This window comes from Macaca fascicularis, chromosome 7 (genome assembly GCF_037993035.2).
Source record: "Macaca fascicularis isolate 582-1 chromosome 7, T2T-MFA8v1.1".
In the NCBI taxonomy this organism is placed as follows: domain Eukaryota; kingdom Metazoa; phylum Chordata; class Mammalia; order Primates; family Cercopithecidae; genus Macaca; species Macaca fascicularis.
The window spans coordinates 118,708,733-118,724,368 of NC_088381.1; the positions used below are offsets into that span (position 1 = coordinate 118,708,733).

At 41.9% G+C, this 15,636-nt stretch overlaps 1 protein-coding gene across 33 annotated transcripts in view; it reads right to left on the bottom strand.

Moving 5' to 3' along the window:
- The window catches only part of NIN (ninein), a 108,982-nt gene that overhangs the window by 60,236 nt on the left and 33,110 nt on the right, over positions 1 to 15,636 (bottom strand). For 19 of the 33 annotated variants that reach the window (XR_012415783.1, XR_012415785.1, XR_012415786.1 and 16 more), the window contains one exon: positions 12,856 to 13,025. Coding sequence is in view for 23 of the 33 variants with exons in the window: in XM_073997369.1 (XP_073853470.1) it covers positions 12,856 to 13,025 (170 nt within the window). In the remaining 10 variants the exon portion in view is untranslated. Of the gene's footprint in view, positions 1 to 12,855; positions 13,026 to 14,643; positions 14,734 to 15,636 lie in introns of all 33 variants that reach the window. The other 14 variants (XR_012415784.1, XR_012415781.1, XR_012415782.1 and 11 more) reach the window with 1 other exon arrangement.

The following is a 15,636-nucleotide window of genomic DNA, read 5'->3' on the forward strand; positions in this document are numbered from 1 at the left end:
GAAGGCAAGAATGAGCCTGGTTTATCTGTGGCATAGTGAGGAGAGAGATGCAACTTAAAATAAGTAGGCTAGAGAAAGTGTAAGTAAAATGTACATTATCAGTAAATTACATTAAAGGCAGTTCAATTTATCTGAATTGGACCATTTTGCCACCTTATCATGCTTCATTACTCCTGCCTCTTCTCCAAAGTCACAGCATACAGTTGTAATTTGTGTACTGCACAAAAGTGACCTGCTAAGGGCACAGGTCAGGACCAAAATTCAGCCCTTGCTCCACTGGCTGGGGACGGTACAGGTCGTCTTTTGACCAGTTGCAACAAGTAGGTCCACGGTGGCTGTGGCTTCCAGCAAATGGCTTTATCCTCTCCAGCAAACTGCCTAAGACTCATCACTGTTACGGGGGGTTACTACAACCATCAAAGAAAACCCTGCTAGAAAAGGTGAATCGCCCTTTCCAAATGCGGCTGCTGTCATAGCAGTGATCCAGCTTTATGAATGAAGCTGCCTTTGATAACAAATAACCAGCACATTTTCTGGGTAGCTGACCTGTACAAGATTACTTGATTTCTTCGCATCCGAAAATAAACTCGACAGGAAAGTCAGCCTAATTAATACCTGTCTCTAGAACTTGGATTCCTCATGACAGACGGTATGCCACGTAAAATTTTTAGATGAAATGTTGTTTTCCAGTAGTTCATTCAAGTTAATATGAGTCGAAATTCTTCTTTCAGGCAATCTACCCTCATCTACTTTATTCTCCACACTCAATAGTGGTAGTTCTCTCCTCTTAAATGAGGTCCAACCACCTATCATGGTTTCACAGGTCCATGCTTTACTTAGATACTTAAGATAGTACCAATTCAGAGAGTTCATTTAATTTGACCATACCAAACTGACAATGCTGAGATGGGTTACTGCTGACAAACGGAAGACATCAAAAGGCCATAACTGAAAATGCTGAAGTTCACTACAATTCATGCAGATTACAATGGAAAGTCACTAATAAACACAGTATCAATGAAAAATGAATTAGGAATTAGGACACGGTGTGATTTTTGCTTGTGATAACGATTTCATCAGCTCACTGAGCCTACATTTCTACATAAAGGCGTCTCTCCAATCCAGTGGGTGTCTGAGGCATGGTGGGGATGGGGAGTGAATGGTAACGTCAACAGTCCTTCATAAATTTTCTTATATTCTCATTTCTGGTCAGAATTAAATTGTTTTTGCATAAGAAAATTTAAAAGAACAAAATCATCCTGCCTGTCTGTCCCTCCACATTTATTTCCCTGTTCAACACAGCAGACAATTTAAATGCTCATACTACTCTGGCATCCAAAATTATGAAAATTCATTATTTAGCATACCAGTTGGAAACACCCCAGAACTGAATCCACTAATTCCACCTATGACTAATAAAATAGGGTTTTATGGTCTCAGAACCATTGGTCAAAACCTACCAAATCTCAAACGGGATGATTTCTAACAGCAGAAACAAATGGGAGAAATGGCAGGAGAATGTTATCACTGGCCCCAAAACATAAAGAGAGTCCCAGTTGGAATATACAGCTGTAAAAATGCAACATACACACCTTCGAAAAATCCTTGTCATTACTAAAGCATTGGCTCATTTACTTCTCAGTTCATCTGAAAATAGTGAGCACAGAATTCAGAGATTCAGAAAAGATGCTCCAATATACTGTTTCCAACATCTTATGAGTCTATGGGACTGGGTGCCTATGTCTGATTCACTCTCTGGGACAGCACTTCCCTGCTGCCTTCTTCCCTGGATTCTTACTCCTAACTAATAAGGGATCGAGTACAGGGGCCACTGCGTAGACTTAGAAGCCAGAGTGCCTGGTGCTGAATCATGGCTTCCCTATCAGGTTGGCCTTAGGCAAGCTTCTGACGACTTCTGCCTCAGGTTCTCTGTCTCTAAAATGGGAACGAAGTAGTATGTATTTCATGGAGTTATGGTAAAGTGCTTAGAATTGTGCCTGGCACATAGTAAGCTCTATACAATTTTGTTATTTTTATTGGACATATGTTTATATGATACATGCAGAATTTATTTTAATTTCCATTTTTAAACTTAACGTATTCAATTGGGCCGGCCTGGGGAGGTATCTGTCATTCATATACATTTGTAAGAAAAATGCTAAGTCTTCCCAGCAGAGAAGCAAGAAACACAGACAATTCACATAAGAGGCTACATAATTAAAAAAAAAAAACAAAAAAAAACGTGTGGGAAGGTTCATCTCAACAGCAATCAAAGAAAGATTAAAACCAAGAAGTCATTTTGTTCCCACAAAAAGGTCATTTTGTTCCCATTAAATTAGCAAAGTATTTAAGATATGACTTCTACTGTCATCAAGGTTATGATTTAAAATAGGTCTGTTTATATGTCATGGGTAGCACTGTAAATGGTTATTACTTTTAGTAACGTAATGGCTTTATGTATCAAAAGCAATAAAAATGTTCATACTTTTTGGTCCAATAATTTCACTTGGTATTCAAAGACAATAAAATCGAGGAAGAAAAGCCATATGTGTAAATATGTACATCACAGCACTTTTTGTAATAAGAAAGTGTTAAAAACAATTTAAATATTCAACAACAGCCTAAAGTGTAATGATACATTATAATGTAGCCATTAAAAGCCTAATTAAAAAACCATATACGAACATGGAAAAGCATCTTATGAAACGTTAAATGAAAGACCATTACAAAAATGCTATCTATACAATGAAAAAATATTTATACAATTAGACAAAGGCTGGGAGGAAACGGAGATAATAAAAACAGATGCATCTTGGTTGAAGGATCATGGGAAACAATTTCCTTTTATTCTTTTACTGTTATAAATGTTGTTTATGCAACAGAAACAGGTACAACTCTCACTATTTATTTGCCCACTAAGTTTTCACTACATTCATTTCCTGTGACTTGGGGGTGGGATAAAGGGAAGCTCCCTCCTTTGGGTAAATATTGCTCTGCAGCATCTGCAACATCTCCCCATATTATGACAGATGAGGGGTTTGGTGGGAAGCCCAGGTGCTGCTCAGGCTGGTGAATGTTGGATGCCAAAGCCTCCTAAATTTAGCAGACTGCGGCAAGATCAGAGACACTCAACTGTGACCTGCCTTGTGCACTGAGACCATCCCAAAGAGACATTCTTGAGGAGGTCCAACCCAAAAGTGTCAGATATGGCACAGCCTTCAAAAGCCCAGACAGCATCCTCATCTTCAATGATTTCACACGAAATCTTAAGGCAAGTGGGGGTGGAGGTTGGGGGAAAAGGATAAACATGGTTTTTGTTTGGTTTTGTTTTTAAGACAGAGTCTCACTCTGTACTGCAGCTTCAACCTCCCAAGATCAGGTGATCCTCTGGCCCTCCCCGCCGACCCACCTACAGGTGTCTGCTACCACACCAGGCTCATTTTTGTACTTTTTTTTGTAGAGATGGGGTTCTGCCATGTTGCCCAGGCTGGTCTTGAATTCCTGGACTCAAGTGATCCAGCCACCTCAGCCTCCCAAAGTGTTGGGATTACAAGTGTGAGTCACCGCACCGAGTCACTTTAAACATGTTTTAAAGTCTTCTGGGAGTAGCGGTATCCCAAGAATTCCTTTGTAAGAAACACAGATCCAGCCAGGACCACCCTGCTAAAAGGAGAAACAGGCTTATACTAATGGCTACATTTTCATTCCAAGACCACCTCAGTTGGAGATGGGGCTTACCACACAGATATGAGGAATTCTGTGCTTCTTCCTACCTAGTCTCCACCAAGGATCTGTTCCCTTAATCAGAGGGAGAAAAGCACAGGGTGGTTGAGCATTTGTTATTAAATTGCTATTTCAGGGGGGTGGGTGGGGGAAGATTCAATTCATTCACAGCTCATTTATTTTCATTCTCACTGCCTGGAGCCAGTAGTTCCAATTAAAACGCAGGGAGAGAAGGAGGTTAGAAGGCTGGGAGGTATTAAATCATTCGGTTACTGGAACACCACCAGTAAAGGGAAGCATCATTCTGGAAGAGGGTCCTTCAATTGCTGATGGCTTTCGCAGCACAGTGGAAGCCTGGCAGGTGGCCTGTAGACACAGATCTGCCATGAGCACTAGAAGGACGATTATCACAAAAATCTTTGGAAAAGTAGAGGGGAAAGCAAGGGACAATGGCTGAGATGTGTTCACAAGACTGAATTCATAAGATTTATTTATTCCCTTGAAATGTATGTAGCCTCTCACTGAAGAATGGCTATTAATACACATGAAAATCATCCTGTGGGACTTCACTTTCTCCCTACTCTGGAGGCACAGTTGTGGACAAAGAAGCAAAAGGTTTGGCAGAGACACTGTCTGGGTTGTTTGGCTCTACCACTTTCCGTGACCCCTCAGTACCTTACAAAGGGAGGGGGACACTCCAGTGCATCCAAAGGGACATGCAGCCATATGCTTGGCACTTAGGAAACCTTAGCTATTATTATTATTTCAGTCAGAAAAAATGATGTGTTTAGGGGTTTAGACTGCAGAGCCACACTTGAGTTCAATTTCAGCTCTACCACTTACTCGTGGTGTGACCTTGGCCAAGTTACTTAACCTCTGTATGCCTCAGTTTCCTCATGAGTACATGAATAACAACACGTACCTCTGACGGTGTGCTTCACATTTGGAAAGCACTTACAACAGTTCCCGGTAAGTGCCAAGCATTTGTTAATAAATATTACAATTACTATTCTTACTACTTGGATGTGTAAAACTAGGACAAGGGCAGAAGAAACAGCAGACAGACCAGTGCCGGCTTTAAAGAACAAACCCAGAAGAGACTCTCTTTAAAAGCTAGAGCCTTGATATGTTAATTGGTTTGATTTAGTTATTTCACAATATATCCATATATCAAAACATCATGTTGTACACTGTATACGTACATAACTTTTATAATCATCCTTTAATAAAGTTAAGGAAATCCCCCAGAACTATAGCTTTGAGCATGATGATTGTGATGAGGCGATGAATTTCCAATTCAACTTAGGATCAGGGCTTCCCCTGGGGCCCCTCCCTGCAGACAGTGTCCCCTAGGCAGCCACGGCTGGCAGGGGCTGCCTTGTCCTTCCTCATTACCATGCCAGTGTACTGGCCAACAGACCCATTGAGAGTAGGCAGAGAGGAGAAGGTCAGAGGTTGTCCAGCCCCAAAATGGCTGCTCACAAGACAGTCCCCACGCCCTCAGGCAGACAAAGGGAGTCCCCCCAAACCCACTTTGTGGGCCATGCATCTCAATGTCATGCTGGCCATTGTAGCCAGCTCTTGCGTTGTCCTACAGCTGGACAAGGGTGCTCTGCACACGGCGGCTGCACAGGCGGCACCGATTTTTGGAATGCTTTCTTTGGAGGGACATCTGCTTTGCTGGACTGCAGAGCAGATGGCCCGAGCCTCCTGGATCTCCAGCTTCCAGTCCCAAGGCCGGGCCAGCATCTGCAGCCTGTGGTCCTGGTGTGGCCCCTGCCCACAATAGCCCAGCCGCCACCCCCACCAGCCATCTGCTCCAGCGCAGACCTTTGCATCCCGCAGAATGTACGGCTAATTAAAACCATTACGGGGGCAGACGTGGGCCATTCTTTCCCAGCAGAGGTTGCCGAGCTGATCTCAGCAGCCTCAGAGCCTGGGGTAGAGTTTTTTTTTCCTTTGGAAAGGAGAAAGCCCTGTAAACCCGGACAGAAGAGGAAGGAAATGTACTAGAGTAACACAGCTCCCCAAACAAACTGAGCTGTAGTGTGCATTTAGAAGAGCAGCACATTTAGCTAAGCACAGGAAGTCTCTGAAAAAAACCAGAAATCAGTTTAAGAAGAGTGCTCATTAAAGAAACTTCAAGACTTTTTAAAAAATACAGCATCTATGGCGTATTTCACTGACAGTCCTAAGTATTTACAAAGCCTGTGCTCTGAGCTGGGTAGTGGAAGCTGAGTGTGCCTGGCAGGGCTGGCTATTGTTTCTGCAGGGACACACTTCCTGGGACTGTGGTTCATTTTCCACTATGCCACCTTTGAAGGCAAAGGCAATGGAGAGCCTGACAGCCCAGCTCCCAATCTCTCCATTCTGAACTCCGGGACAAGCTCCTAAGGCCAGGGTTGTCACGACTAGAATGCAAATCAGTGCCTTTATCTTTTAAGGCAATTAACTGCTACAAGTGCATGCAGGGGATAACAGGAATTAATACGATTTTTAAATGCACATACATTTAGATGAGTCCTATTACAAATTCACACACATTTAGATAAGTCCTGCCACACTGAAGGCTAAAAGGCCTTTGGTACCGCTGGTTCAAGGAAATGCTGAATTTAAGAGTTTGGGCCTTAAGCCTCTTCTCCTACCAAGCAAGGTTGGGGACTAGTTTTGGTTCACTGGATTTTAAAGTCCTTAAAGGAAAGAGATTAAAAAAATACCTTTCCTGCTCCTCAGAGCTGCTCAGTAAGTAACGAATACTACTTTTCTGTTGGAAAATATTTAATGATATGTAGGACAGAAAATGTTACTGTCATCATGAAAATTAATTCCTGATTTCTTGCCTATTTTAGTTTCTAGTTAGAAAATAAGTACTAGAAATTTTTGATTTGGAAGGAGGTGGGGCTGGGGTCTGGTCTCCAAGAGAATTGCGCTGGGATCAAGTCAGCAAGGCTTACCAGGACACCAAAGCCTAAAAGTGTGTGTCAGAAAAAAAGACATTTTATAAGCTTTGAAGGGGCTTCTATCACTTTCAAATGATCTACAATTGCATCTTGAATGAATGTTTCATCTCTGGGAATAGCCATATGATCTGATAAGACTTAAGACAATGAAGGAAAAGACTGGAATTCCATTAAAAAAAAAAAAAAGTCTATCCTGAAGACATCATAGCCTTTGGTAGAATAAATGGCATCAGCAATAAAACTGCTTGCTTTGTCAAAGACCGGAACAGAAAATTTAACAAGGGAGTAATAGGAAAATAGGTGCATTTCAGCTACAAAAGGTCTTAGCAGAACTTCTCTTGGTTATTAAGTTTACTCCAGAATTAAATATTGACTCTGTACGATGTAAATGAATAATTCATAAACTGCCAAGTTATGCATACATGAAAATGAACATAAGGGAAAAGATAAGTCAGTTTCACACTTCTTGAAGAAGTTTCATTTTATGTAGGGTAGTAAAATCAGTTTGTCTTTTTTTAAGCTTTTTAACAACCACCTCCCCATCCTCCTACCCTCATAGTCCCAACACAAAGACTGGATTTGCTTGTAGTGCAGTAATCAGCTTTAACTTTTCTCTCAGGTCCTCACTTAAACCACACTGTGCAAGCCAATGGTTTTGGCTTACACTACTATTGTCTACAGTTGGAAAAATGACTGTATAACACCCCTTGCTGTTGATAAGAATCTTACTAGACCCGATTTATTCCCTGTGGAGGAAAACAGTTAACAAGGTGTACCCTGTTTTCAACCAGGGCAGAAAGCAAAGTGGCCCTGCCCCAATTGTATTAATTGCACAACCTTTTCTACCAGGTCTGAGTAATCGAGAACAGAACTGAGAATTAGTTTAGTTTAGTTTTGTTTTCCCTTCCACCTACCCTCAGAAGAAGCATGAGCATAAAATTCAAGGACAGTTCAGTAGCTATTAATATACAAGGCAAAAAATGTACTCTTCTGACTCTCATTTGTTTCTTAACGAAGTAAAGCAAAAACAGTGACAACCAAAATCTTCTCATTAATCACACCATAGGTTGGAATCAAGAAGGTACCCTTTGTTAGTCTGGATTAATTCAGAATAGAAATGGCCAACTGAATTGACTTGAGCAAAAATGATCCCATAAAAAAAGAAAAATCACCACTTTCTTTTCAATGTCACCCAAGATGAGAGGTCAGACTCCCAAGGGATCCATTTGCCAGATAAACACGTGAAATTGGAAGTCGAACCCTCATGGTAGCCTGATGGTGGGACCTACCTGTCACTTATGAATTAGCACATTCTGCTTCGGGATTTCCAAATGAAATTCTGAAATGCGTATTTTAGTGCTGAAAATCTGGCTATGTTACAGCAGCCTTTCCCTACAGAGTAGCTTTATTGCCTTGTAAACTAAACTTGGTAGAAGAGATATGCTTAATAGCTAGGTTATATATTTTCTGTTTCAGCAGGAAAGAATCAAAGTGCCCAATAGAAGCATGGGGTGGGGGAAGGGACGGAAACTACTAAAATGTTTACAATTTATGTTGGGGCTGTAACGTATACAAACTAAAACAAAAGTAAAACATTGATCAAAAGCAACTTGTAACAAGATGTATTTTCATACATTCTACTCAGGAGAGGAGGCCAAGGTGGCAGAACATTTGCTACCCCCTAGTGCCAACATGGGCTCTCCCACCCGTGCTACCACATCACAGTGGGCACTCTGAATAGGCACCAGATGAGCTCCAAGTCCCTGGTAAGTAATGAAGCCTGAAGCTTCACAGTGGACTTACATTAAATATAAACTTAGTTGCTTCAAAGCAATCTCTATAATAGCCTCCCTCTCACATGCCTGTATTTCTAGATGCTTTCTTGAGTGGGAGATGAAGGGTGGAGTTGTAAGTAGACTGCAGTGAATGATTCTCAGTAATCACTGAGGATGACCTGTAATTTGGATTATGCTTATGGGCAACAGGAGAAGGCCCTCCAAATAAGGACACAGAGAAAACATTGTGAACCACTAACCCAAGAGCCTAGGAAGGAATTCTGGCTGACCTGTAGCAACCTCCCCTACTATGAAATCACCTTAGAGGGCAAAAAAGGAGAAATTATTATTTTATCTTTTCAGATGACTGTCTGCTCACTAATTCCTATAGGATGAGTTCCTAGAAGGAAGCCAGCCCCTTTGGGGACAGTTTTCATAGGAATTGTGACACTGTTCCATTCCACTGCCCACCCCTCCACAATCCTCAGAAAAATAAAATTATTCTTTGATGCAACCTAGAGCTAAAATTAGTCTTCTCTTGAGTAGCAACAGTCAGATTTCCCTCTCTTTAACTTCGGATGATGGGTTTAGGCCCTTTTATTGTCTTCATCACAAACAGAAAAAGTCATTTTAGGAAAAATGAGGCATATCTGAGAGCAGGGGAAACTGAAGTCCAAAAGTGAGCTGAGAATCCCTCCTTTCCCTAAGCTGGGATCCCAAAGTCAAAGGAAAATTGCAATCAAAACAAAGAAGGCCTGGCTCCAACTCCCCATCTTATTACTCCTTATGAAATAGTCACATCAAAGGAGACTCGACCCCAGTCCCTCCTTCCACATTGCCCAGTAGCCCCAAGATTAAGTATGAGCCCAAGTTGGGAGCCCAAATTCCCAACAGCCTCAAAGAGGGGAGACAGAAGGGCTTTCAGCAACCAAAAGGGAGAAAAAAGCAGCCAGTAGTAAAATAAAGAACTGTCAGAGGCCGGGCGTGGTGGCTCACACCTATAATCCCAGCACTTTGGGAGGCGAGGCAGGTGGATCATGAGGTCACGAGTTCAAGACCAGCCTGGCCAAGATGGTGAAACCCCGTCTCTACTACAAATACAAAAATTAGCCAGGTGTGGTGGCACGTGCCTGTAACCCCAGCTACTAGGGAGGCTGAGGCGGAGAATTGCTTGAACCTGGGAGGCGGAGGTTGCAGTGAGCCGAGATTGTGCCACTGCACTCCAGCTTGGGCGACAGAGTGAGACTCCATCTCAAGAAAAAAACAAAACAAAACAAAAACAAGAACTGTCAGATTCAGAACTCATTATAAGAGGAGGAAATCGATTCCACACATCATTGAGAACTTTTTTCCTCCCTACACTCTGCAGCTGGGGGCCACTCTAGAACAGGGAAGATCACTGGGTCTCCTAAGAGACCTGCACAGCTTCTGTAGAAGGAACAGAGGTTTCTAGAGCAATCTTGTGCTGCCCGTTGCATGAACTTCTGAAGGCCAACAGAATGGCCCTCAACTGCTAAGCCTAATATGGAAAGTGGCCAGAAACAGGAATGCTGTCTTGCCATAATAGTAAGTAGCAAGACTGACGCATTGACAAGGCTGTACCACAAGATTCCTGCACACACGGCAGTGAAGGCAGCGAGTGTGACCCATAACCATAGCTGCTGGGCAAAGCTGGGCTTTGCCCTTGTAACTGCCAACAGGAACATCGAAAATGTCTTGTGTGAAGCTATTAACTTTTTTTTTTTTTTTTGAGACAGGGTCTTGCTCTGTCACCCAGGCTGGAGTGCAGTGGCATGATCTCGGCTCACTGCAACCTCTGTCTCCTGGGTTCAAGCGATCCTTCCACCTCAGCCTCCCCAGTAGCTAGGACCAAAGGGCATGCACCACCATGCTCAGCTAACTTTTTTAAGTTTCGTAGATACAAGGTTTCTTTATGTTGCCCAGGCTGGTCTTGAACGCCTGGGCTCAAGTGATCCTCCTGCCTCAGCCTCCCAAAGTGCTGGTAGGCATGAGCCACCATGCCCAGCACTGAAACTTAATTTTTTAAAGAGATGAAGTGATTTGAAAACTGACAGGCACAATTCAGCTTACAAAACACTTTATTTTTAGGCAAGAAAGCAGCTGGATGGGCTTTGGTTTGAGTTTACTTTTGGTAACAAAAAAAGGTGTGATACAAAGGTATTATCTTGTATTCCTACAGGCATTGCTCTGGTGTGGGATATAACAGAATAGCAAAGTTGAGTCAGTTGGAGTCCTTGCTGAGAACAGAAATCCAGAGAAATGACCAGCTCTAGGCCTCTATTTGCAGTTCTGTTGATGGAGGGTGGTGAACGCTACAGCTACTGTGTATAGCATCAAGAGGTCATATCTAAGAGGTTTCTGGAGGAGTTAAGGGAAGTTGTAAGTACATCAAGGGTGACATGATTGTCCCAAAATACCCTTTAACTGAGACATAAGCCACAAGATTTTGCCCAGGCTCAGACCTCAACTCTTATCTTTATTTATACATGAAACCAAAGTCTCACTTTAAAAATAGTAAATCTCCCTGGGCACCAGTAGATAACATATAACAAGGATATAAGAAATATGTTGCCAGCAACAAAGCTCTGCCCAACAGCTTTCTGGGTATTCCTAGATGAGGACTAGAAACTCATGTCAAAAAATAAGTAAGCATTTACTTTCTTAGTACCAAATAATAATACCTTGGGGACTGAAATAGTTGGGGAAATGAGATATTAAACTTGAAAGTGATTTCCAAATAACAAAAATCTACCCCCTAAAGGACTGAGACATTTGAACCATTTTTTTCATAAAGATGTACATTCCACACCACTCAGGGTTATAGAACAGACTTTATGATACTTTTCCTGACAATAAGAAAATTATTACGAATGCTGTACTAACTGAAGTATGTAAATTACTTGCATCCCTGAGATTCTATATGTAAAATTTTTGTGCGTATGAGTATATGTGTTTTACTGGGGAAAGACCCCATCTCAATTCGCAAAGAGACCCAAGAAAGCAGAAGGACTCCTGAAACTGTTCTCAGCTTTTTCTGCTTTTGGCTTTTTCTATTTTCAGCTGTCACTTCTCATCCACACTACTCTTATACCACTTTTGTGGGGTTTTTTTCCCCTCTTCTCTCTTCTAGTTGCTTTTCTCCCTCTCTTCTCAATAACATTTCTGCCACTGCTGCTTCACTTATGGTGAAGGACAAGTGTCATTTGTTTTTTAAAAAAATGATGCAGGCCTCTGATCAGCAGACTGGTCATGTGTCCTTACAAATATCCATATTTTTTGCCAACATTTTGGCTCAACACTTGGACTCTTTTTAGTTACTTTTGGATTTTGGGGTATTCTGGAAAGTTGAGGAGGACACCGGATGTCTGATTGCTGGGGCCATTGTTGGGAGCAAGCTTCCTGTAGATTTCAGTAAGCTGAACATAGATGTTAGACTGCAGTGAACACACAGGTGTGCATGCACAAACACACACACACACAGACACACACACACATACACACACAGAGTCCACTGTCAATCTACAGACCACTTTCAGAAAGTTAAGGTGCTTTGTTTCTTTTCCAATTTATATTAGTATCTGAAATATCTGCAGCCCCAGTCTGAGCTGGGATTTGCAAGAAATATTTACAGCTTGCTCAGCATGGCATTTTCAATCACGTTCTATAAATGGGATGCTGGTAAATGAGCCATAAAGAAAGAATAAAGAAAATGTTACTGAACCTCCTTTATTGGTAGATTATGGCAATATGCAAAATGAAAAGATGGAGAATGAGGGAGGCTGGCAACTCTCCGCATGCTGGAGAACGAGACAGGCCTGGGTGCAAGGAAACCAGCAGGAAGAACCATGGCAACTGCTGGGCACTGGAAAGCACCCCTGGCTCAGTATCTTGAGGCAGAAACCAAGTGTTCGAGCTGCTTTATCACACTACGAAAGATAAGATGCAGGCTCTCAAAATGCCTGAACACATTGCTTTCATTTCCTGCTATAGATGCTGTTTTATAGTTTGGGGCAAGGGTAGGGGAGGAGCTGGTTCACCTTTTAAATAGCTAAAAATGATCATGCTATAGAGGAGAGAGATATTCAAGAACTAGAAGTGGGAGACCCCAGATGATGTGGACATACCTGAACTCTAAATGTATACATGACGCATGCACAGAAATGTCAGCTCTCCAAAAGCTGAAACGAGGTAAAAACATTCAAAAGATAGAAACATTATATGTGTCCAAAAGGCAAGTAATAAGATTAGCAAGGAGTTGGTAACTGAGAAAAGCCCACATCGAGCCATCAACCCCCTCAGCTCTCCTGTCTCTGTCCTGCACTGACGTGGGGCTCCACACTCGTGATCCAGATGAACGTGCACGCCCAGCTCCTTACCTCACTGCAGTCACTGGCTGGGATGTGTGAAGGCCGCGCTTCTTCATCCAGTGGCTCAATCACTGTCACTTCGGCAAACTCCTCCACGGACTCTTGGAACTCGGGCAAGGACCTTCGTCCATAACGCTTCCCACCTCTAACATATTTGGGCTGAGCTTCTAGTGAGCAGTCTGAGTGAGGAGACAAGAGTTGAGGCCACATGACATCAGAATCTCAGTTCTTAGCTGCCACTCACAGCCATTGGACACAGCCTCTTATACCAGCCTCAAAACAGACCACCACTGTTTGCCAGTTGTGGTGGCTGTGGGTGTATATGAACCATCAGGTCAGATGCAGAACACGCCTTCTAATTCTGAATGATTTATGGGACCATGAGTATATATCTGCACATGATGGGAGCCATCCAACAATGGCAGCAAGGGATCTGACTTAATAGTAGAGGATTAAGGTCAGGAAAAGGTGAGGGGTCACATTTGTTCTTCTGTTTATTAAGCTGGGTTTTCCAGCAGGGTGGGGAGACATCATATTAACAAAGAATCACCTTGGAGGAAGTCTTAGAAAATGGTAATACAACGACACCAAATCAGCACTGTAAACTTAGTATCCACATCAATTAGTCTGAAACACCCTCCCTTACCTTAGTGATTCCGCTGTTAACCATTCCACTCTCTGATCTATTAGACAAGCAGGATAACAGAACAAAGAAACGGACACAGCACATTCTAAGTAATTAATGACAGCTAGTTACTTATATGATACCCGGCATCAAGATCTCATTGTAAAATTAAAAGCAGTGAAATAAAATAGCAAATGTGAAACCACGGTAAAAAAAAAAAAAACCTGTATTGTTTTATCTCTTTGTAAGCATCGGTGTTGTACAAAATAAAAAGGAATGTGCATGAGGAGCGAGTCATCTCTTGACCTTAAAGAAGGACTTCAGCATTTTGACATCACAGGTCTCAGGTTCAACATTCACCACCTTCCCTGTCACCATCACCACCACTGCTGGATCACCACTGCTGGATCATCACTGCCATCACTGCCATCACCACCACCACCACCACCACCACCACCACCACCACCACCACCACCACCACCTCCACCGCCACAACTACAAGCTAAGCTTTTTCCACAATTGGAGCTTTAAAGCAATAAAATAAATACTTCACTCTATTCAAATGCTATCTTGGATATAGATTTTTTAGCACCTTGTACAGCATTAGAATAAAATGTTTCATTAAAGTACAAAAGATGGCAATGCTTTGATTTCTGTTGTCTGATTGTCCACACAGACATACTCTCTTGAGAACAGATATGTATTCTGTTTGAACATGAGTCTTAGCAAGGTATGTCTGAACTCAGACATGTAGACTTTTAAATGAGATTATGTACACATATTATAAAAACGACAACAGTTGATTAGATAAGAACTAAAAGAATGACTGTTCCTTTACCACCATTGAAACCATGTTGGGGTTCAGCCATTACTTTACAGTTTCCCAGGGAGGACTGGCGACCCTCTTTGACTAACCACCTCCCCGCCATGTCCTTCCACTGGGACAAGCTCAGATTTCACTAACTTCACAAATGTGGCCAGACACATCCTGAAAATGCTCAGCAAAGCTCAGAGTGAAGTATTTATGCTAGCTGTATCATTTCCAGTGATATTTATATCCAGCTTTTAAAAAGTCCCAGTCAAGTCATTTTATTAGGTCGAGTGATTCTCTTACAGGAAGTGTTTAAGCATACAAAATTTATACTGAAAATTGCATGCATATTTGAAGGTACCTTTTATCAGAAGACAGTGTGTCAGCTTGTGACCATTCAGGAGCGGCCCAGGCACCCGAGCTACTTGTTGGCAGCTGACACCCACAGATGCTAGTCAGATAAGAGGCAATGCAGAACCATCCTTAATTTATTACCTATTCTTAAATTTTGGTGGCAGACAACAAGATACACCATTAGTGACCATAGGGTTTGGCAAAGATTAAAAGAAACACTTAGAACCTTGGATAATGAACCACGGTATTTTCCCAGTGTAAGAACAAAGTCGTATCCTGGGGATGGAAGTGGTGAAGGAGCTCTTACTGCATGCTGCACTTCATCAGCGGTAAAAAAAAAAAAAAAAAAAAAAAGCAGTGGGACAACACAACTATCTTTTAAAAATCCATCGTGATCTAATCCCAAACCTACCAGTGGATGAAATGGTTCCCTAGTTGTTTACTATTCACTACCCCATGTAGTGCATAGTGTAGATGCAGTGGCGGATTCAAAACAGCTCTTTTTCTAAGCAATAAAAGGTAATAGATTGTGAGCCAACAGGGACCCTATGGAGTTTTGGTTTATTTACTCATTTATTTTTGCATTGCCAGGCATTAAAACGTTTATTTCATTATCTTATTTAATATAATAACCAATTTGAGCAAACTTTAAGTTAATATCCTTCATAGAATACACAAACATGATAAAGTCAATTTCTACAGACATCTACTAAACTGTGTAACCTTTCTGGAATAAAGACATTAGCACACACAAAGAAAAATGGGTTAAAGTTTCTCATTACCACACATGTGACCAATAACGAAGTGGATTAATCACACCATTTAAAAAATAGTCACCTCGTAGAATGACACACTCACACATCCCTCTCCCATTTAGAGCATCCACCTCACTGCACTTAACATGATACGAAGGGAACAGAGATGGCAAAGGTAAGGATGTCCAGAGAGAACATTCATGGTCCCATGAATGTTCTTTCCCATTTTCCATTTCTCCTATTAG